Below are 24312 nucleotides of genomic sequence, written 5' to 3' on the forward strand. Positions count from 1 at the left end.
ACTGAACTTACAGGGAAATTCTCAACAGAAAAATAGAGGCAAGAAGAAGGTTAACATACAAGGGCCTAATATACTAGCCTTTATAATGTATTTCATTTATATGAAGAAAATATGGCTTATTATACTTCTGTTAGCCTTCCTATATTGTTTGCTCCTCCTCTTGAATCAATTCCTTGTATTGATACTTACTCTCTTTTGTTTGCGTGTTTGGTCCTCTGTCCAACCCAAGTCCTGTCTCCTATTTATTTGTTAAAGAATTCTTAAGTGTTCTCTTCCTATAGAAATGAGTCTCATCAGCCCTCTTTCTTCCACTTCTGACAGAGATCTCCAGTCCACAATTTTCAAGCACTCAGATGGCCTTCAGCCAGCTAGTGTCTTGGCACTGGTAGTATAGAGTGACTTTTAACATGTGTTTTGCATTCACTGTGCTCTCATTGCAGAATGGTAGATAGAGTTGAAAGCAAATTAAGTATAGCAGTAGTAACAGAGTATGTAACAAGGACTAGAGGAGTGATTAATGACCTCTGCCCTTGGCATCAAGATTAGGAACAGTATCTTAGAATAAGTGAAGCAAGACATTCTGGGCAAAGGGAAAACTGTGTAAAGCCATGGAGACAAAAGTAGTACGAAATTTGAGGAGTTAGGAAGATTGGAAAAGTACAATGTATAAAAGATAGTATGGGGACAGGGTATGCTATGAATGGATTATAAAATACTGGTGCAGGTTTAAGGACTGTGGCTTTACAGTGTTGGAGACAATGACATACTGGTTCTTCAGACATTTTGAGGAAGGTAGTCACTTGAGAAAGTAAGGTTTGAGAGTACTAAGACATGATCTCATTGCTCTGCTTGTTTCACTTTCTAGCTCTGTTTTGGGACCTGGTTTAACATTTTGAACCTCATTTTTTACAGCTATCAAATGAGGATCACTTAAACTGAATCCTGTGGATTTTAAGTGACTTTAGCAAACATTTATTGAGTTCTTATTAAGTCTAATCTGCAGAGAATTTCTACAGGAAAGGGATATATATAGCTATAGCTATAGATATAGATATAATAAGATGAAACCACCAAGTTTAGAAGAGACTGGGAGGCTTGATTATCCTTTCAAAACAGGGCATTTCTCTACTTGCACATATTATGTCATTCTCTCTCTCTCCCTCCCTCCCTCCCTCCCTCCCTCCCTCCCTCCCTCCCTCCCTTCCCCCTCCCCCCCCCAATCACTTCTGGCAGTGTTCTGTTCAGGAGTTATTCCTGGCTCTGCAATCAGGAATTACTCCTGTGGTTTCTTTGTGGGGGGGGGGGCATATAGGATTCCAAGAATCAAACCTGGTTAAGCTGCATATGCAACCACCTTTCCTCTTCACTATTGCTACTGCCCCATCTCATTCAATCTTAGAGGGACTTCAAATAGAAACTGTGAATATTCTGTCTTCTTACCTTCTTTGTAATCAGTTATCAAATTTAGTCTATTATTTTTTGAATAAAAATGATATAAATATAAGCTTCAATTTCCATCATTGTTTGTTGAATTTCCTAAGGCATAATCTAGTCATCTATCAAAAGAGAATTTTACTGGGGCCAGAGTGATAGTATAGTAGGGTATTTTTCTTGCATGCAGCTGACATGGGTTTGATCTCCAGCATGCCATATGGTTTTCTGAGCACTGCAAGAAGTGATTCCTGAGTGCAGAGCCTAGCAGGGGTCTCAAACTCAATTTACCTGGGGGCCACAGGAGGCAAAGTCGGGGTGATCCTTGAGTGCAAAGTCAGTAGTAAGCCTTGAACATTGGGGGTGTGACCTAAACAACTAAAACAAAACAAAACAAAACAAAAGAGATTCCTCTAGGGCCGGGCCACAAAATGTTGTACGGAGGGCCATTTGTGGCCCGCGGGCCACGAGTTTGAGACCCCTGGCCTAGAGTAACCATTGATCATGGCCAGGTGTGACCCAAAAACCAAAAAATGGAAGAACTTTACAGTCAGAAAAATATTTATTGCTCTGGGATCTACTTTATATACATTGAAAACAATAAATATAAAGTAAAGCAATAACTTTATTCATACCATCAATGTATCTTAACATACCATATATTGGGATAGACTCTGAGAATGTAGTAGTGAGTACAGGTCATTTTTGAGAATCTTCTGATTGGGTAAGGATAGTGATAACAAAAGAGAGAAACTGTATTGCATGCATTTAGAAAACAATAGAGCTTAAATATAATCTTAAATATAATCTAATCTTGTGTGGACATGTAAGCAAAATGTTTGAAATAAGAGGTATTATAAAGCATGAAAAGAAGAGAAGCAGTATGTTTCAAAGGTATTTAAGAAAAGGAGCAAGAAGACAGATTTTATGACTGGAGAGCAGGGACAGAATGAGAAATGAAACCCCCAAGGGAAAAAAACAAATGACAACAACAACAAAAATCTGAATAAGAAACAAGCATGGCTGATGTGTTTTCTTTGTAGTATATCTTGTAATAGCCTTGCCTTTGAGATAAGGAGTGATGCAAAATTATGATTCTTGTCAATTTCTATCTTTGAACTCCTTCTGAACTTTAAGGTTCTTGTTTTGATGTCACATAATTGTTAGTGAATCATTGTTACTGTCTTCAGTTGTTATGAACTACTGTTTATTGAATGTTTCTACATTTGTTGAGATGGGGATGGGGCTCCCAAGAGATGCTTGGTGAGCCTGGGAGCCACTTCTAGCTGTATTCTTCATATACTTTATCAGGAACTTTTCGATTTTACATTTTGTGATACTGATTCTGAAAGAATAATGATCACCAAAGATACACTCAGTAGCACACAAACAACTAAATTAAAAAAATGGGCAGAGTGCCTGGGAGACAATTCAAGGGCTTAAGCATGTGTCCACTGTGTGGAAGCTCGAAGTTCAATCTCTAGCACTAGGTAGTCCTACAAGTCCTGTACAAATACCAGGTGTACTCCATGAGCCACTAGCTCTGCTGAACCCAAGCATTACCACATCTCTGCTCTGTACAGTAAGTCTGAGCATTTTTGCAAGTGTTCAGGAGCACTCTTGGGATCCTCCCCTCAAAGAAAAAAGTGTGTAGAATTTTTTTGTTTGTTTGTTTTTTTGGCCATACTCGTTTGATGCTCAGGGGTTACTCCTGGCTAAGTGCTCAGAAATTGACCCTGGCTTGGGGGGACCATATGGGACACCGGGGGATCAAACTGTGGTCCTTCCTTGGCTAGCGCTTGCAAGGCAGACACCTTACCTCTAGCGCCACCTCACTGGCCCTGAGAATTTCTGACTCGATACTTTTCCAAAGAAGCTATACATACAGAAGAGCAATGGGCTATGGAAAATTGTTCCCTATCACTTATTAATAAAATGTAAATTGAAACTTAAGTGAAGTATCTCAAACCCGTGAGAATGGGCTTCTGTGAAAAAGATAAGAAACTTAGAAGTGTTGGTGAGGATATGGAGAGAATGTAAACTGGTACAGTTATTATGAAAAACCAGTATGGAAATTCCTTTAAAAATTAAGAATGAAGGGCTCCCTGTGTGTGACACCAGGCGGGGAAAATCCGCGAAAGTACACCGGCCCAGTGGGGCTCAGCTGTGAAAGACTGTGAGTGTGACCTGTCTATGTCTGTCTACTGTCCTCTTGCGTGAAACTCTTGCGAGTGGGGCAAAAAGAGCCTCCAGAAACCTCGCTCGCCCAGACGCCATTTTCAGGGAGGGACTTCAGAGCATAAAAAACCGGCTATCCTTTGCAAAAGCTGGCTCCCTGTGTGTGACACCAGGCGGGGAAAATCCGCGAAAGTACACCGGCCCAGTGGGGCTCAGCTGTGAAAGACTGTGAGTGTGACCTGTCTATGTCTGTCTACTGTCCTCTTGCGTGAAACTCTTGCGAGTGGGGCAAAAAGAGCCTCCAGAAACCTCGCTCGCCCAGACGCCATTTTCAGGGAGGGACTTCAGAGCATAAAAACCGGCTATCCTTTGCAAAAGCTGGCTCCCTGTGTGTGACACCAGGCGGGGAAAATCCGCGAAAGTACACCGGCCCAGTGGGGCTCAGCTGTGAAAGACTGTGAGTGTGACCTGTCTATGTCTGTCTACTGTCCTCTTGCGTGAAACTCTTGCGAGTGGGGCAAAAAGAGCCTCCAGAAACCTCGCTCGCCCAGACGCCATTTTCAGGGAGGGACTTCAGAGCATAAAAACCGGCTATCCTTTGCAAAAGCTGGCTCCCGGTGTGTGACACCAGGCGGGGAAAATCCGCGAAAGTACACCGGCCCAGTGGGGCTCAGCTGTGAAAGACTGTGAGTGTGACCTGTCTATGTCTGTCTACTGTCCTCTTGCGTGAAACTCTTGCGAGTGGGGCAAAAAGAGCCTCCAGAAACCTCGCTCGCCCAGACGCCATTTTCAGGGAGGGACTTCAGAGCATAAAAACCGGCTATCCTTTGCAAAAGCTGGCTCCCTGTGTGTGACACCAGGCGGGGAAAATCCGCGAAAGTACACCGGCCCAGTGGGGCTCAGCTGTGAAAGACTGTGAGTGTGACCTGTCTATGTCTGTCTACTGTCCTCTTGCGTGAAACTCTTGCGAGTGGGGCAAAAAGAGGCTCAGAGGAGCACGGCCGCTCCGCTTCGCTACGCGGCCGTGCACTCTTTCTAAGGAAAGAACTCCATTGCAACAAGAAGGAAAAATCACACTAAGAACGGCGCTATATCACAGAAGCAAACATTTCTCTCTGGACTGTCTTCTCTGTTACATGCTCGGGCCTAAGATTTGACCCAGTGTGAGGCTTCATCCACGGAGGACTCCCCTCCCTTAGAGGCAAGTCAGCCCATCCAGAAAGGGAGGAGCCAGAGGAGTGTGCTGCCTACATCATATAGACAATGAATACCACTACAACACGTAGAAAAACCCACAATACAAATGTGACAATGGGGAAACAGCGCAGGCCAGCATCAGACATAGAGAATGAAGATGACAATTCTGAGGACCAGATAATGACTGAACAACTAATCAACCTCTCAGATAAGGACTTTAGACTAGCAATATGGAAGGTGCTCAACAGACTCCAAGAAACCATGGATCGAGTTGAACAGAACACTAATAAGAACCAAGAAAATATGAAGGCAGAAATGACAAAACTCCAAACTGAAATAACATGTCAACTAACAGGCCTGAAAAACTCAGTAAACGAAGTGAATGACAAAATGGATAAGCTCTGGGACAGGGTATCAGAAGCTGAGAATAGACTTGGTGCTGTGGAAGATGAGATACATAACAATTCCATACAGCAGGAGAGATTGGACAAAAAACTTAAAGCAAATGAGCAGACAATGGAAAAATTAGTCAAAGAATGGGAACAGACGAAAATAGAAGTCTATGATAAGATCAACAGAAACAACTTAAGAATCATTGGAGTCCCAGAGACCCAGGAAGAAAATTTCCAGGAAGAATCAATGGTCAAGAACATCATTAAAGAGAAACTCCCAGAGCTAAAGAATATATGTGATCAAATCCTGCATGCCCGAAGAGTACCAACCAAAAGAGACCCCAGAAAAACCACCCCAAGACACATCCTAGTCACAATGACAAATCCCACAGATAGAGACAGAATTCTGAAAACAGCAAGATCAAAAGGGGAAATCATGTTCAAGCAAGCTTCCCTGAGATTTACAGCAGACCTGTCACCAGAAACGCTCAATGCCAGAAAGCAGTGGTGGGATATTGTGACAAGACTGAATGAAATGAATGCTTCACCCAGAATACTATACCCAGCAAAACTCACTTTCCGGTTTGATGGAAGAATACATGGTTTCACAGACAAAAAACAGCTCAGAAACTTCACAGACACAAAACCAGTCTTAAGAGAAAAACTGAAAGACCTAATCTAAGACAAGACTACCCAAAAGACACACCAAATTTTGAAATAAAGATGGCGTTAAATCCCAGGACAATTCTTTCTCTCAACGTCAATGGACTAAATGCACCAGTTAAGAGACACAGAGTGGCTAAATGGATCAAAAAACTCAATCCAACCTTCTGCTGCCTACAAGAAACGCACCTGAATAGTCAGAACAAACATAGACTCAAAATAAAAGGCTGGAGAAAAGTTATCCAAGCAAACAACACCCATAAAAAAGCTGGAGTGGCCATACTAATATCAGATAATGCAAACTTTATACTCAGGAAGGTTGTAAGGGACAAAGACGGACATTTTATATTAATCAAGGGGTACGTAGAGCAGGAAGAATTCACTCTCCTAAACATATATGCACCGAATGAGGGGCCAGCAAAATATTTAATACAACTGCTGACAAATCTGAAAAATAATATCAACAACAACACAATAATTGTGGGGGACCTAAACACGGCTTTGTCAACACTGGACAGGTCAACCAGACTGAAACCCAACAAGAATATACTAGACCTGAGGAGAGAAATGGAAGAAAGAGGCCTAGTGGATATATATAGGACACTCCATCCCCAGAAACCTGGATACACATTCTTCTCCAATGTACATGGGACATTCTCCAGGATAGACTACATGCTGGCACATAAAACATACCTCCATAAGATCAAGAGGATAGAAATTTTGCAGACTACCTTCGCTGACCACAAGGCTCTGAAATTATTTGTGAACTCCAAAGGGACTCAGAAGAAACACTTTAACACCTGGAAGTTAAACAGCCTCATGCTCAATAACCAGTGGGTCCGAGATGAAATCAAGGAGGAAATAAAAAGGTTCCTGGAAACAAATGACAATAAAGACACAAACTCTCAGAACTTATGGGACACAGCAAAAGCAGTACTGAGAGGAAAATTTATAGCTTTGCAAGCACACATCAGGAAGGAAGAAGGAGCTTACCTGAGTAGCTTAATGACACAGCTAATAGAACTAGAAAATGCTCAACAAAAGGACCCAAGAACAGGAAGACAGAAGGAAATAACAAAGCTGAGAGCAGAAATCAACGAAGTGGAAACTCAAAAAACAATCCGAAAGATCAACGAAAGCAGAAGTTGGTTCTTTGAAAAAATAAACAAGATTGATAGACCACTGGCAAACCTAACAAAGAAAGAGAGAGAGAGAAACTTGATAACTCGTATCAGGAATGAAAAAGGAGAGATCACTACTGATATGACAAAGATTCAAAGGGTAATCAGAAACTACTTTGAAAAACTCTACGCCACTAAAAATGAGAACCTGGAAGAAATGGATAAATTCTTGGACTCTTATAATCTTCCACGGTTGAAGGAAGAGGATGTAGCATATCTAAACACCCCCATCACCATTGATGAAATTAAAACAGTAATCAAATGTCTGCCGAAAAACAAAAGCCCAGGTCCAGATGGATTCACTAATGAATTCTATCAAACTTTCCAAGAGGAACTACTGCCAATCTTGGCAAGACTCTTTCATGAAATTGAACAAACAGAAACACTTCCAAATAGCTTTTATGAAGCCAACATCACCTTGATACCTAAACCAGACAGAGACGCTACCAAAAAAGAAAATTACAGACCAATATCACTGATGAATGCAGATGCAAAGATCCTCAACAAAATCCTGGCAAATAGGATTCAATGCCTCATTAAGAAGATCATCCACTACGATCAAGTAGGTTTCATCCCAGGAATGCAAGGCTGGTTTAACATCCGTAAATCTATCAACATAATACACAACATCAATAACAAGAAAAATAAAAACCACATGATCATATCAATAGATGCAGAGAAAGCATTTGATAAGGTCCAACACCCATTCTTTATCAAAACTCTCAGCAAGATGGGAATGGAGGGAACCTTTCTCAATATAGTGAAGGCCATCTACCACAAGCCAGTGGCAAATATTATCCTCAATGGAGAAAAACTGAAAGCCTTCCCTCTAAATTCTGGCACAAGACAAGGCTGTCCTCTCTCACCACTCCTATTCAACATAGCACTGGAAGTACTTGCTATAGCGATTAGGCAAGAAAAGGATATCAAGGGAATCCAGATAGGAAAGGAAGAAGTCAAGCTCTCACTGTTTGCAGATGACATGATACTCTACTTAGAAAACCCTAAAGACTCTATCAAAAAGCTTCTAGAAACAATAGACTCATATAGCAAGGTGGCAGGCTACAAAATTAACACACAAAAATCAATGGCCTTTCTATACACCAACAGTAATAAAGAAGAAATGGACATTAAGAAAACAACCCCATTCACAATAGTACCACACAAACTCAAATATCTTGGAATCAACTTGACTAAATATGTGAAGGACCTATACAAAGAAAACTATAAAACTCTGCTCCAAGAAATAAGAGAGGACACACGGAAATGGAAACACATACCCTGCTCATGGATTGGCAGGATTAACATCATCAAAATGTCAATACTCCCCAAGGCATTATACAGATTTAATGCCATCCCTCTAAAGATACCCATGACATTCTTCAAAGAAGTGGATCAGACACTTTTGAAATTCATTTGGAACAATAAACACCCTCGAATAGCTAAAGCAATCATTGGGAAAAAGAATATGGGAGGAATTACTTTTCCCAACTTTAAACTGTACTACAAAGCAACAGTTATCAAAACAGCATGGTATTGGAATAAGGATAGGTCCTCAGATCAGTGGAATAGGCTTGAATACTCAGAAAATGTTCCCCAGAGATACAACCATCTAATTTTTGATAAAGGAGCAGGAAATCCTAAATGGAGCAGGGAAAGCCTCTTCAACAAGTGGTGTTGGCACAATTGGATAGCCACTTGCAAAAAATTAAACTTAGACCCCCAGCTAACATCATGTACAAAGGTAAAATCCAAATGGATTAAAGACCTCGATATCAGCCCCAAAACCATAAGATATATAGAACAGCACATAGGCAAAACACTCCAGGACATTACAGGCATCTTCAAGGAGGAAACTGCACTCTCCAAGCAAGTGAAAGCAGAGATTAACAGATGGGAATATATTAAGCTGAGAAGCTTCTGCACCTCAAAGGAAATAGTGCCCAGGATACAAGAGCCACCCACTGAGTGGGAGAAACTATTCACCCAATACCCATCAGATAAGGGGCTAATCTCCAAAATATACAAGGCACTGACAGAACTTTACAAGAAAAAAACATCTAACCCCATCAAAAAATGGGGAGAAGAAATGAACAGACACTTTGACAAAGAAGAAATACGCATGGCCAAAAGACACATGAAAAAATGTTCCACATCACTAATCATCAGGGAGATGCAAATCAAAACAACGATGAGATACCACCTCACACCCCAGAGAATGGCACACATCACAAAGAATGAGAATAAACAGTGTTGGCGGGGATGTGGAGAGAAAGGAACTCTTATCCACTGCTGGTGGGAATGCTGTCTAGTTCAACCTTTATGGAAAGCGATATGGAGATTCCTCCAAAAACTGGAAATCGAGCTCCCATACGATCCAGCTATACCACTCCTAGGAATATACCCTAGGAACACAAAAATACAATACAAAAACCCCTTCCTTACACCTATATTCATTGCAGCTCTATTTACCATAGCAAGACTCTGGAAACAACCAAGATGCCCTTCAACAGATGAATGGCTAAAGAAACTGTGGTACATATACACAATGGAATATTATGCAGCTGTCAGGAGAGATGAAGTCATGAAATTTTCCTATACATGGATGTACATGGAATCTATTATGCTGAGTGAAATAAGTCAGAGAGAGAGAGAAAAACGCAGAATGGTCTCACTCATCTATGGGTTTTAAGAAAAATGAAAGACACCCTTGTAATAATAATTTTCAGACACAAAAGAGAAAAGAGCTGGAAGTTCCAGCTCACCTCAGGAAGCTCACCACAAAGTGTGATGAGTTTAGTTAGAGAAATAACTACATTTTGAACTGTCCTAATATTGAGAATGTATGAGGGAAATGTAGAGCCTGTTTAGGGTACAGGCGGGGGTTGGGTGGGGAGGAGGGTGATTTGGGACTTGGGTGATGGGAATGTTGCACTGGTGATGGGTGGTGTTCCTTTTATGACTGAAACCCAAACACAATCATGTATGTAATCAAGGTGTTTAAATAAAAAAAAAATTAAAAAAAAAAAAAAAAAAAAAGAAAGAGAATAGAGAATTAAAAAATGGAAAAGAAGGGGAGAGAGTTCATTAGAAATTATATTTGTGAAAATTATTGTATCACCAATAAAGTCATTAATACAATAAAAAAAAAAAAATTAAGAATGAAAATTCCATATGATTTAGTTACTTCATTTCTAGATATTTACCCACAGAATATTACAGCATTTTAAAGTGATATATGCACTCTTGTGATTATTATAACTTTATTTTCAGTAGTCAGAAATATAGAAATAACTGAAATGCCCATTGATGAAGGGATGAATTAAGACCAGAGGTTACACATAAGCATATATATATATATATACAATATTATACTTCTTAGCTGTAAAATATATAAAAATTGACACTGGGAACTACATGGATGGATCTAGATGGTAATATGTGAAGTGAAAAAGCTTAGCTAATATGATAAATAGAAAAGTCATATTCATATGGACAAAAAAGAAAAATTAATGAACAAACAAAACCAAATTAAAAATATCTCTTTGATTAGGACAACCAGAGGACCAAAGTGGAAGGAAACAAAAAAGAAAAAGACAAAAAGATAGAGGGAATCAATTAATACTGGTAATGTAATCAATCTATCTTCTTGGTAGTAGTCATAATATACTAATAAATAGTGACAAATTATAATGCTGTTCTCCAAAGTCTATGTAATGTTTTAGGCAAATGTCACTTTTAATTTAAAAATTAAAAACAACTGTGAAATGGTCCTGGATGGACCCTCGATGTAATTGCTAATGGCATAAGTGAAAAGTAGATGGAGCTTGCAGACACTCATAAGAGAAAAAGAAAGGCACCTATTTCACAATTTCAGGTATCTAAGATCCTGCTGCCAGAGTAAAGGGAATCAGCAGACACCAGAACCTAGAATAGACAAGCACGGGATTTTTCTTAGCATGATAGTGTGATCCTACTGACACCTTGATTTCAGAAAAGTCATACTAATTTCAGACTTCTAGTTTTCAGTATTATGATAGAGTAAATTTCTTTTGTTTTAAGCTGTCAGCTTGGCCACTGGAAGTAGTACACTTATGTCAGAATATTCGTTATGCTTTCCTGGTATTCATGTCTTTCCTTCCTCTGAGAATGCATGCATCACCACTTCTCCCTTGAATAATCCTGTTTATCTATGAAGTTCCAGCTCAAAAACAACTTTTTGACCCCTTCAGTAAGAGATTCTTACCTCTCATTTTGCAGCTGATTAAAGTGGTTTCTCACAAGTAGCAAGGACTCAATATATTTTGTGGAATAAATTTTATAATGTGTTATAATAATTGGGTCACTTCTTTGCTTTATTTTTTGGGTTTTGTTCTTTTAAGTTGAGATATAATTGCTGTATAGCATTGTATAAATGTAAAGTATCTAATGTTCTGACTTGATACATTATTAAAAATGTATTTTTGAGGCCAGAGTGGTAGTGCAGTGGTAGGGCGTTTGCCTTGCATGCAGCTGACCTAGGACAGACCACAATTCATTTCCCCAGCATCTCATATGATCCCCCTAGCCTGGAGCGATTTCTGAGTGTAGAGCCAGGAATAACCCCTGAGCATCACCGGGTGTAGCCCAACCATCACCCCAAGTGTATTTTTATGTATTTTCAAATTTCAAAGTGATTTTCATTTTGGCTTTGGCTAACACAAAGATCATTTTTTTTTTTTTTTTGGTTTTTGGGTCACACCCGGCACCGCTCAGGGGTTACTCCTGGCTCTACGCTCAGAAATCGCTCCTGGCAGGCTCGGGGGACCATATGGGACGCCGGGATTCGAACCGATGACCTTCTGCATGAAAGGCAAACTCCTTACCCTCCATGCTATCTCTCCAGCCCCACAAAGATCATTTTTATCCCTAAAGTGAGGACAGTTAAGCTCTAAACTCAGCAGTTTTGAAGTATGTAATACAGTATTAAAAAAAAAAAAAAAAAAAGGATCTGCTTTCTATCATGCTTGTGTCCAGCAGCAGTGCAAACCTGAGAGTCGATGCTCACATCCACTGTCACTGTTGGAGAGACTCGCCAGAGCAACATTTGGTCTAGGGGAGCTTAAAAGTCAAGAGCCAAACTTCAAACTTGCCTCTGCCACTTGAACAGACTGTCTCTCCACCTTAGTTACAGTTTTATTGATCATATTTGTTATGCTGTGCATTAAATCTTCAGAACCTAATCATTTTTTAGTTGAAAGTGTGTCTTTAAATCTATATGAATTATATATTTTGGTCTTACTTTCTTGTTTCCCTATTGCCAAATATTGGTTCAGGTCCAAATCTTTTATCAGAAAGGCTCCCTTTAAATAATGCAAGCCTTGTGCCTAACTGTCAGATGACTGCTGACATTCTTCCTGTTCTCAGATGATTATGATAAGCCCCGATCTGCTGCCTTGTGCAGTGAAAGCTCACCTTCCTCTTGGATGGCAAAATACCATCTATGAGCTCACCCCACTTTTCCTCACCTATTACTTTAGGCCTGCTTCCTTGTTATTTGTTCTTCATTCTTCTGTGTGTAGTATTTGACCCATTCTTTCTTTTTACTCTTTGCTGGAGCTCAAAGCTTTTCAACTGGAATGTTACTACTCTCAAGCCTGTGCTTTGAAGCCTTTAAAAAAAGAGTAACATTTTTATAAGAATTTTCTTAATTCTCAGTTGAGAAGATTGAGAATTCTCAATCCCAGTTCTCAATCAGGTACATTTTAATATCTGCTGTATATCTACCGTATTTTCTGGCGTATAAAACGACTTTTGAAACAAAAAAAAGTCAACCGAAAATCGGGGGTCGTCCTGAAAAATGTTTCAATATGCCGCTAAACGAAAATTGTCTGAATATTGCCACAAAACGAATTTTCCAACTCGATCCTGCACCAATCACTGCCAGGCTGCTCGGACCGGCTCTCTAAGTCAGCCAATCCAAGCAGGCTTTTGATGCATGCAAATTAGACAATGTTCTGTACCGAATCTACACTGTCAAAGCCTGCTCAGATTGGCCAGAGTCAGAGAGGAAGTCTATTACAGCATAACCTTTGAACCTTTGCTTGTTGTGATTGGCTCATTTTGGTACATACAGTTGCAGCACAGGAACATTCTGTCTGATACAGCGAATACAGGCCTAAACCTATGTTTTAACTGCAAAATTAGGGGGTCATCTTATACGCTGGAAAATACAGTACTTAGTGAGCCCACAGAATTTTACTACAACATCATTGCAGGTTTTGTTTGTTTGTTTGTTTGTTTGTTTTGTTTTGCAAAGAATCAGGTTACTAACATTTTATGAAATGATTTTCTTTCTAATTTCCCCAATATTTACTGTGCCTATGCAGGAAAAAAAAAGAAGCAACACAAAATAATTTTTTTTGGATTTGTTACTGTTGTTGCTGTTGTTGTTTTTATATTTTTGTGCTTTGTTTTGTTTTTTTTTAGGACAGTGGTTATTGTGTAGTGGTTGTCTTTATTGCTATGGTGCTTTTTGGATTTTTTGTTGGATCATTCTTTTTGTATTGTTGTTGTATTTCTCTTCCTTTTTCCCTTTCTTCTCCCAAATTAATATTTATAGCCTCTAGAAGGATTCTGCCCATTTTTTGCTTGTTTGACTTTTTTTTTTTACCCCATTTTATTTTTTCTTTTCTGCAAACAGAACCACAAACACTTGAACCATCTGGTTCTGCCTCTCAAATCGAGGGGGAAATAATGGAGGGTACCAAAGACCAAACAGTTGTATGTTTCCTAAGCAGTAATAAAAATGATCGGACCCAAAGCCAACAACAACAGAATTGATACCCTATCTACAACAAGCTAGACACAGAGGGGACCACTTACACTAGCATCCCAGGGGGTAAGGGAGGGGGATATGAAATGCATACTGGGAATGGGGATGGTGGGAGGACAACTTTGGTGGTAGGAATTCCCCTGATTCAGTATCAATATGTACCTAAAATATTACTATGAAAGATATGTAATTCACTTTGGTCAAAATAAAAATTATTATTATAAATTAAAAAATGATTTTCTTGACTTTAAAATTTTTTTACTTAGTAAGCAGAGTTCAATAATTGTGAGTTAAATATGGGTATATACTTTCTTTATCTTTTTTGTACTCATGACAGGATAAAAGGTTGTCTTTTACAATGGTTGCTGGGAATGTCTTTTTGTTGTTATTCTGCACACGTTAAGTGTCTGTTTTATTATTTGAAATCTTACTGTCCATGACAATAAGATGATTTTGGACTCATCTACTTGTAGGTCACAGTCTAAAGATAATTGTGTATACTGGTACTGTACCACAATGTTTTGTCCCAGTTAGGTGAACTTTATCATGTATTTATTACTTCGCTAACACCCAGAAAAGTTTGTTGTCCACTTTTACTCTCAAATAGAATAGGTTGAAATTGAGGAGACTTATGTTAACTGCTTATATTTTGTTATTGCCTCTAGGTCAGGATGGCTAACTGGCTGGCTTCCCACCTGGTGCCCGTCATCTACATCACATCTTAAAGAAGCAGAAGAGAAAATTTTAAAATGTAAGATTTTTCTTCTTAGAAGTTAATTGAGATATTTTACTAAGATTTTCTTTGAAATTGGAGATGAAAAAAAAAAGAAATTGAAGATGAGATTCTGTAGCATTTTATTTTTTGGAAAGAGAAACGTTTTTAAAAACTCTTTTCCATGTTGGTAGTAAGTATAAAACTGTGCAAGGCAGATGTTTTGGCCATGGGTCCTTGTTATACTCTTAAATTGGTAAGGACCCTTAGAACTTCTTTAGGATGTTATAGCTGTCAATGTTTACTACAATAAATAGAAATGTAAACATTTATGTTAGTTAACTCTTAAATAGTAATATTAATTCTGCAATGGATTAATTCATAGTAAGTTTTCTAAAGTTAACTATTTTCCAAAAAATAAATATGCAATAAACATACAATTATTATAAGTTTGCAAATATCTTTAATGCATGGCTTAATATAAAGCATCTGGATTCTCAGATCTACTTCTCTTCTTACAGTGTTGGTGTTTGCATATGTCGTGGTCTCTGGAAAACTCCCTTGTATATACATTACCAAATGATAATGAAAAAGCAAATAAAATCTTAGTATTACTTTAAAAAACTTTCCTATATATGTTTATATATATTATATATCGAAGTTTTTATATGTTTGTGTGTGTGTGTGTGTAATTGGTTTGGGGCCATATCCAGCAATGTTAAGGGTTTACTCCTTTTTCTGTGGTGAGGGATGACCCTTGGCTTTACTTGGGAGATGATATGTGGTGCTAGGGATCAAACCCAAGTTTTCCACATGCAAGACAAGTGCCTTACACACTTACTATCTCTTTGGTCCTCAAATCTTAGAATTATTATGAAAACAGTTTTGCTTTCATGGACCACCTAAAATGGTCTTAGGAACTCAGCAGATATCTCTAGACCATGTCTTGAAATCAGGCTTTAGATGTTCTCAAATAGGCAATCTTAGATAGTGGTACAAAAGTGCTAGAACGAGGTAACCTGATGTAGGCTCAGATTTTCACTTAGGTGGTTACAGGGTCTTGGATAAGCTACTGTTCTACTTGTTCTACATTTTTTTTTAACCTACAAAATAAAATGATCAAATGAGTAGTGATTAAGTAGTGAAGCTAAGCAGAATTTCTTTTATGTTTCTATAGGTGTTCCCTCTATATACAAAAAAGAACCTGTTGGTATATCTAATGGAAATAAAATATGGACACTGAAGTTCTCTCATAATATTACAAATAAGACTCCACTTGTCCTTCTCCATGGTTTTGGAGGCGGTCTTGGACTCTGGGCACTGAATTTTGAAGATCTTTGCACCAATAGACCTGTCTATGCTTTTGACCTTCTGGGCTTTGGACGAAGTAGTAGACCCAGATTTGACAGTGATGCTGAAGAAGTTGAGAACCAGTTTGTAGAATCTATTGAAGAATGGAGATGTGCCCTAGGATTGGACAAACTTATCTTGCTTGGACACAACCTAGGTGGGTTCTTGGCTGCTGCTTACGCACTGAAGTATCCATCAAGGTAAGTGACAATGACAAAAATGAGGCAACTCAGCGCTCTTCTCTAGTTGCCATCTGTGGTGGTGGTTGCTGTTTGAATTTCATAAGACACATTCCTGAGGAATTTAAAATTGATGGATAGTTTAGTAGCAGAAATAATGATTTTAGATTTCTTTGTACATGCTATACATTGTGAGTTTTAAACAGGACTCTTATTTGTTAAAGAACTTTGTCATACTTTTTCTAATATCTTGAAGTTTATAGTAATTTTAATGGGAGGCCAGAAGTTGGATATTAAAAAGACTTTTATGAGGGCTGGAGTGATAGCACAGTGTTAAGGCATTTGCCTTGCATGCAGCCAACACAGGATGGACCCCAATTCGAATACCAGCATTCCATATGGTCCCCCAAGCCTGCCTGGAGTGACTTCTGAGTGCAGAGCCAAGAGTAAGCCTCGAACGCCGCCAGGTGTAACCCAAAATCCAAAAACCAAAAAATAAATAAAAAGACTTTTACATAGTGCTCTTTGTGGCTTTAGTTTTCTTATATCTTAAGTATAGAAAACAATATCTAGATACTGTATCTTATATAATTATTTAAACTGTACTAGACCATAACCTTTACTGTTATGGAATTAATTTTTTAATCACTGAATTAATGTTCGCTTCAGAATCTTTATTGTATCCTCTCCTTTATTTGCTTATAATTTTTCCTATTATTTACATAGCTCTTTTGAGGGATGTCATGTTTGAGTGTTAATAAAATAGAAGAAAAGCTTATTTTAGTCTTTGCTAATCTTTCAGAAACACAAAAGATAGTGTCGGTAATTCTTGCTCACGCACACCAACAGTTCAGTGCAAACCTTGGGGTGTGGTACTGCTTAGGTCCTACAGTAGCAGGATCTACTTGTGCCTCCCAGGCCATACCTGGTAGTACTCAGAAACCTTTTGTACAGCACTCAGCAGTGCTTAAAGCTCAGGGGGCTCTATGTTGCAGGGACTCTCATCTAGATTGGGCTGCAAGCAAAATCTTGGCTTAACCCTTATTCTGTTTGTCTGACCCCTATACTTACTTTTAAATTTATATTTGCAATTGACTTTCATACTGTGATGCAGTAGTTAGACTGAAACAGATTATTTCCATAGTGAATAGAAATAGTACTTGCAAGGTTATTCCCCATTATGTAAATCTTGATTGTGGTTGTAAATACAGTTTGATGTATAGAATGCAACCGTGTGTATCTGAGGACTTCTTCCTCTAGAATAGCCAACTTTTTCTCTGAGATTCTTTTCCTAAACACTAGTATTTACAATTTCATTTTTCGCCCATAGTCCTGTGTGCTAACAGACCAGGAGAATCTTGTCAACTAGCAAGCACGTTCTTTCAAAAGAGATACAAACTTTTACTAGTTGGCCTTTGGAGATTTTTTATTGTTACTTATTCTTAGAGACAGCACCTAGATGTATTTGTAGAGAAGGAAAAAGAAGATTATTGGTAAAATACAATTAAGTTATTGTGAGAGTTTGGCTTTTGTTTCTTAGATTGTGTGTGTATATATATATGGGTGTATATATATATATATATAGTGTGTGTGTGTGTGTGAGTGTTTGTGTGCATGTGTTATTTGCTCTTGGGTCAGGATTTCTATGGGATGCTCTGGTTAGGACACTCTTAAGTTTTATAATCCTAACTTTTCTATGGTTACTGACTAGGTCACTTGATAAGATAATCATTTTCAGTTTGAGAAATCCTCTGAGAAAGTAAGGGAATTCAGTGATGAAAATAGGAAATAACCACTAAAGACAACTATAAGGCTAGAGAGATAGCTCAAAGGGTAAAGTACAGGTTTCGCCTCTAGGTGTCCTGGGTTCGATCCCTGGCACCTCATGGTCCCTCAAGTACTGCCAAGAGTAGCCACCCACTAAGTCGGCGTAGTCTCAGAGCTCCACCAAGTGTGACTTAAAAACAAAAACCCGAATCTATAGAATAGTAGAACTACTTATTTGCAAAACATGGGGTCCTCAGACTAAATGTCTAAAACAGTCAGTGACCCTACATTTGACTGCTATATTTTAAAAATGATTTTTGAATGTTAAGCCTAATACTTGAAATAAAGCTACTGTAACAGTACTAAGTGCCATTAAATGGCTCTGTTAGTAATAGATGAATATGGGATGCTTAACGTAATTAGCATATTTCAACTGGCTGATTGCTAAAAAAAAATGAGTGGAACTCTGTGGAATGTGCTGGATATTCAAACCTGTATTCTTAGCTGCATAAAGCCTAAATTAAAATGAATTTTAAAATAATGAACTTTCAGGGCCACAGAGATAGTACAGCAAGTAGGGCACCTACTCTGCACATGACTGACCCCGATTTGATCTCCAACTTCTCATATGGTTTCTCAAGTACCACCAAGAATAAATCCTGAGTGCAGAGCCAAGAATAAACATAGCATTGCCAGTGTGGCCAAACTCCCATACTACTCACCTCCAAAATAATGAACTTTCTGGGTTTTTGTTGTTGTTGTTGTTGTTGTTGTTGTTTTCGGTCACACCCGTTTGATGCTCAGGGGTTACTCCTAACTAAGTGCTCAGAAATTGCCCCTGGCTTGGGGGGACCATATGGATGCCGGGGAATCAAACCATGGTCCTTTCTTGGCTAGTGCTTGCAAGGTAGACACCTTACCTCTAGCGCCACCTCGGCAGCCCCATCTCTCTGTATTTTTGTTTGTTTGTTTGCTTGTGCCACACCGGTTGACGCTAAGAGCTTTGTGCTCAAAAATTACTCCTAGCTTGGGGGAACCATATGGGACTCCGGGGATCGAGCCTCAGTTCGTCCTAGGCTAGCGCTTGCAAGGCAGACACCTTACCTCTAACGCCACTGCTCCAGCCCTAACTTTCCGTATTTTTTAATTACCCCAAATTATGAATGAACTCCAATCAGAATTCTTGGTATATTATAGGTACTTATTAAATATTTTTCAATAGATCAGCCAGAAGAATTGTTTACTGAACTCACTTGTCAGCTTGCAATTTCTTGTTATTTTCTTCTTCCCATTTTCCGCTTTTCATAAACATATCAAGAAATGAGAATTGGTTATGCTATATTTTTCTGATACTTTTATGTGAGAAAAATCAGTTTCAGATATGTATACACAAAGTTTTTGCATAATTATTTTACCACTTAGTTTATGTCTTAGATGACTTACTGTAATTTTGTAGTGTAAATAAAGTTAGGATCATCTTGCATATATGTGTGAAGAAAAAGATATTAGTAAAAAAAATTTAAACATATGCATAATATCTACATGTTTTGAATAATGCATATAGAGGGAAAAACACCTCATTGTAGTATACAGTATGGGAATTCCCAACAAGAGTTTACATTGTCTAGGGTCCTCCTTTTCTCTAGTTTTTTTCTTTTCTGCTTTTCAGCAAGGCTTTTCTTGAGCTACCTTTTAACAGAGAAGAAAGCCATAAAAGAATAAAATAGGGCTGGAGTGATAGTACAGTGAGTAGGGCACTTGCTTACCCACACTTGCCTACCCATGCTTGCCCACACAGAATCAACCTGGGTTTGATCCTCAGCACCACAATTGGTCCCTGAGCCTGCCAGGAGTGATCCCTGAGCACAGAGCCAGGAGTAACCCTGACTGGAAATACTTCCACCAATATATATCTATATTGCTGGTTCCTATAACTGCCGATGTTGCAGATGGTTTTCAGTGATACATTCAGATTACTATTGATGTTTCTCAATTTTGTTCATTTTTCTACCTTAGTGAAACAATACATATAATTGAGAATCAACAGAACACTATTGATTAGTGCAAGTTTAGGTATTCACAAATATAGTAAGTCGTATATTCATTGAGATTCAATATGAAAAGTTTCTTCAAGTTGTCCTCTATTTTAGGTAGTAGAGATGCTTATTAGAACAGATGTCTATGCTATATGGGATATTTTACCTGATCCAGAGAAATATCTTTGTGTACACATATCGTTTTGTTTGTACAAATAGTCTATTTGGTATCAGTTAAGCAAGTAAGAGACTACTACACCTGAATGTTTCTTATCTAACTTTTTCTTCAAGTATCATTTATTCCCCAAGACTTTTGTTTTTGTTTATTTGGGGGGGGCTATACCCAGCTGGGCTCAGGGGTTACTTTTGACTCTGTACACAGAAATTACTTCTGGAAGACTCAAGGACCTGGGGATGCTAGGGATCGAACTCCAATTGGCTGCATGCAAGGCAGATGCCCTGTGCTATTGCTCTGGCCCCTTAAGACATTTTAAATAGCAAATTAGATTTATTGCAAAATAAAGAAGGAGGTGCAGAGTTATTCGACAAAACTTCTGTTATGCATAGCCTCCCTCACAAGTCTCTTTTATGGGCCAGTGCTCAGGGGCTACTCCTGGCATGTTGCTTGATCTCATTCTTGGCATTGCTGAGGTATGATCAAATTTGGAGAGAAATCTTTTCATTAGAAAAGAGTCAAAAAGATAGTCTGAGAATTACAAATGCAAAGCTACAATAACCTTTGAACAGAATCTGTAATCAGGCTTTCCTTGCTGCTTTCATGGTCTCCCATGCTCCCTGTGGTAAATTCCTTTCCAGCCATCCCTCTATTTTTGTTTTTTTTTTTTTTTTTTTTTTAATTTTTTTTTATTTAAACACCTTGATTACATACATGATTGTGTTTGGGTTTCAGTCATAAAAGGAACACCACCCATCACCAGTGCAACATTCCCATCACCCAAGTCCCAAATCACCCTCCTCCCCACCCAACCCCCGCCTGTACCCTAAACAGGCTCTACATTTCCCTCATACATTCTCAATATTAGGACAGTTCAAAATGTAGTTATTTCTCTAACTAAACTCATCACTCTTTGTGGTGAGCTTCCTGAGGTGAGCTGGAACTTCCAGCTCTTTTCTCTTTTGTGTCTGAAAATTATTATTACAAGGGTGTCTTTCATTTTTCTTAAAACCCATAGATGAGTGAGACCATTCTGCGTTTTTCTCTCTCTCTCTGACTTATTTCACTCAGCATAATAGATTCCATGTACATCCATGTATAGGAAAATTTCATGACTTCATCTCTCCTGACAGCTGCATAATATTCCATTGTGTATATGTACCACAGTTTCTTTAGCCATTCATCTGTTGAAGGGCATCTTGGTTGTTTCCAGAGTCTTGCTATGGTAAATAGAGCTGCAATGAATATAGGTGTAAGGAAGGGGTTTTTGTATTGTATTTTTGTGTTCCTAGGGTATATTCCTAGGAGTGGTATAGCTGGATCGTATGGGAGCTCGATTTCCAGTTTTTGGAGGAATCTCCATATCGCTTTCCATAAAGGTTGAACTAGACAGCATTCCCACCAGCAGTGGATAAGAGTTCCTTTCTCTCCACATCCCCGCCAACACTGTTTATTCTCATTCTTTGTGATGTGTGCCATTCTCTGGGGTGTGAGGTGGTATCTCATCGTTGTTTTGATTTGCATCTCCCTGATGATTAGTGATGTGGAACATTTTTTCATGTGTCTTTTGGCCATGCGTATTTCTTCTTTGTCAAAGTGTCTGTTCATTTCTTCTCCCCATTTTTTGATGGGGTTAGATGTTTTTTTCTTGTAAAGTTCTGTCAGTGCCTTGTATATTTTGGAGATTAGCCCCTTATCTGATGGGTATTGGGTGAATAGTTTCTCCCACTCAGTGGGTGGCTCTTGTATCCTGGGCACTATTTCCTTTGAGGTGCAGAAGCTTCTCAGCTTAATATATTCCCATCTGTTAATCTCTGCTTTCACTTGCTTGGAGAGTGCAGTTTCCTCCTTGAAGATGCCTGTAATGTCCTGTAGTGTTTTGCCTATGTGCTGTTCTATATATCTTATGGTTTTGGGGCTGATATCGAGGTCTTTAATCCATTTGGATTTTACCTTTGTACATGATGTTAGCTGGGGGTCTAAGTTTAATTTTTTGCAAGTGGCTATCCAATTGTGCCAACACCACTTGTTGAAGAGGCTTTCCCTGCTCCATTTAGGATTTCCTGCTCCTTTATCAAAAATTAGATGGTTGTATCTCTGGGGAACATTTTCTGAGTATTCAAGCCTATTCCACTGATCTGAGGACCTATCCTTATTCCAATACCATGCTGTTTTGATAACTGTTGCTTTGTAGTACAGTTTAAAGTTGGGAAAAGTAATTCCTCCCATATTCTTTTTCCCAATGATTGCTTTAGCTATTCGAGGGTGTTTATTGTTCCAAATGAATTTCAAAAGTGTCTGATCCACTTCTTTGAAGAATGTCATGGGTATCTTTAGAGGGATGGCATTAAATCTGTATAATGCCTTGGGGAGTATTGACATTTTGATGATGTTAATCCTGCCAATCCATGAGCAGGGTATGTGTTTCCATTTCCGTGTGTCCTCTCTTATTTCTTGGAGCAGAGTTTTATAGTTTTCTTTGTATAGGTCCTTCACATATTTAGTCAAGTTGATTCCAAGATATTTGAGTTTGTGTGGTACTATTGTGAATGGGGTTGTTTTCTTAATGTCCATTTCTTCTTTATTACTGTTGGTGTATAGAAAGGCCATTGATTTTTGTGTGTTAATTTTGTAGCCTGCCACCTTGCTATATGAGTCTATTGTTTCTAGAAGCTTTTTGATAGAGTCCCTGTGGTAAATTCCTTTCCAGCCATCCCTCTATTTTTGTTACAAAAACTAGCTAACATTTGCTGGGTATTTATTGTTTGATAGTCACCATTCTTTTTTTTTTTTTTTTTTTTTTTGGGTTTTTTGGGCCACACCCTGTGACGCTCAGGGGTTATTCCTGGCTATGTGCTCAGAAGTTGCTCCTGGCTTCTTGGGGGACCATATGGGACGCCGGGGGATCGAACCGCGGTCCGTCCTAGGCTAGCGCAGGCAAGGCAGGCACCTTACCTCCAGCGCCACCGCCCGGCCCCGATAGTCACCATTCTAAGACTGCATGGTTTATCTCAGAAATTCCTAGATTTAGGACTTTCGTCAGGAAAAACAAAAACAAAAACAAGCTTGCACTTAGTGCTCTCTCCTGGAAATCTGCTATAATTGAACAGAGTGCTTACAACTTGCACCTGAGGCTACTTATGAGCCATTCTTATGGCTCATTCTTGAACCCACCATGGTGTGGTATCACCCACTTTGAAATATATTGATTTCTCTCACCTCATTCTGAGCAACCTCTGGTGGAAGAAAATCCTGTGTCACCTGCAGTTTAGACATTGCTACAGAGCCTTAAGATGTTTATACATGGGCCCGGAGAGATAGCACAGCGGCGTTTGCCTTGCAAGCAGCCGATCCAGGACCAAAGGTGGTTGGTTCGAATCCCGGTGTCCCATATGGTCCCCCGTGCCTGCCAGGAGCTATTTCTGAGCAGACAGCCAGGAGTAACCCCTGAGCACCGCTGGGTGTGGCCCAAAAACCAAAAAAAAAAAAAAAAGATGTTTATACATTTTGGCTATAACTGTAAGAGTCGTGTGTGTGTGTCTGAAACAACAATATTCTCTGGAACAATCTGTTTATTATATGATAAGTTTTATATTATATGATATATGATAAATTATATGTTATTAAAACCAGACTCCCTGGCTCTCTGATTTTACTACCCACTAATGACCTGAAAGTTTAATGTAAGAAAATACTTATTCTTACATTAAATTGATATTCTGATGTCATCTGGAGGGCCAGAAAAAATTTAGACTGTACTGACTCTTATGCTTACTCTACAATTATGCTTAAAAAAACTTGAACAACTCTTGATACATGGTCCAAAAGGAAACGTGGGAAAGTAAAATAATTCAAATGTTAATGAGCATCTGTCATGTGCTAAGCATCACAGTAGGCTGAAGACAGGATTAAGGACAACTGTGGAGTATTTTTTCTCTTAACAAAGTCCAGAAGGGCTGGAGGATAGCACAGGAGGTAGGGCATTTGCCTTGCATGTGGCTGACCCAGATTCAATGCCCAGCATCCTGTATGGTCCCCTGAGCCTCACCAAGTATAGCCCAAGCCAAAAAATATCTACTTTGCATCATTAATTAAATAGGTGTTTTTACATAGGGGACAAATTTGGAAGACCCATGGTAAATATTGCATGCTAAAAACTAAGCAAAACAAAACAGTCATTTAACTGGAGGTAGAAGAATTTTTTCTGTCCCTCCGTTTTTCTCTGTTCATTTTCTTG

The 24312-nt window shown here is 38.8% G+C and overlaps 1 protein-coding gene across 1 annotated transcript in view; it reads left to right on the forward strand.

Annotated features, from left to right (window-relative positions):
- ABHD5 (abhydrolase domain containing 5, lysophosphatidic acid acyltransferase) overlaps positions 1 to 24312 on the forward strand; it is a 47120-nt gene that overhangs the window by 9828 nt on the left and 12980 nt on the right. The window contains exons 2-3 of the mRNA XM_049777394.1: positions 14522 to 14607; positions 15746 to 16118. Of these exons, the coding sequence (XP_049633351.1) occupies positions 14522 to 14607; positions 15746 to 16118 (459 nt within the window). The remainder of the gene's footprint in view (positions 1 to 14521; positions 14608 to 15745; positions 16119 to 24312) is intronic.

Source organism: Suncus etruscus, chromosome 7 (genome assembly GCF_024139225.1).
Source record: "Suncus etruscus isolate mSunEtr1 chromosome 7, mSunEtr1.pri.cur, whole genome shotgun sequence".
NCBI classification, from domain to species: Eukaryota; Metazoa; Chordata; class Mammalia; order Eulipotyphla; family Soricidae; genus Suncus; species Suncus etruscus.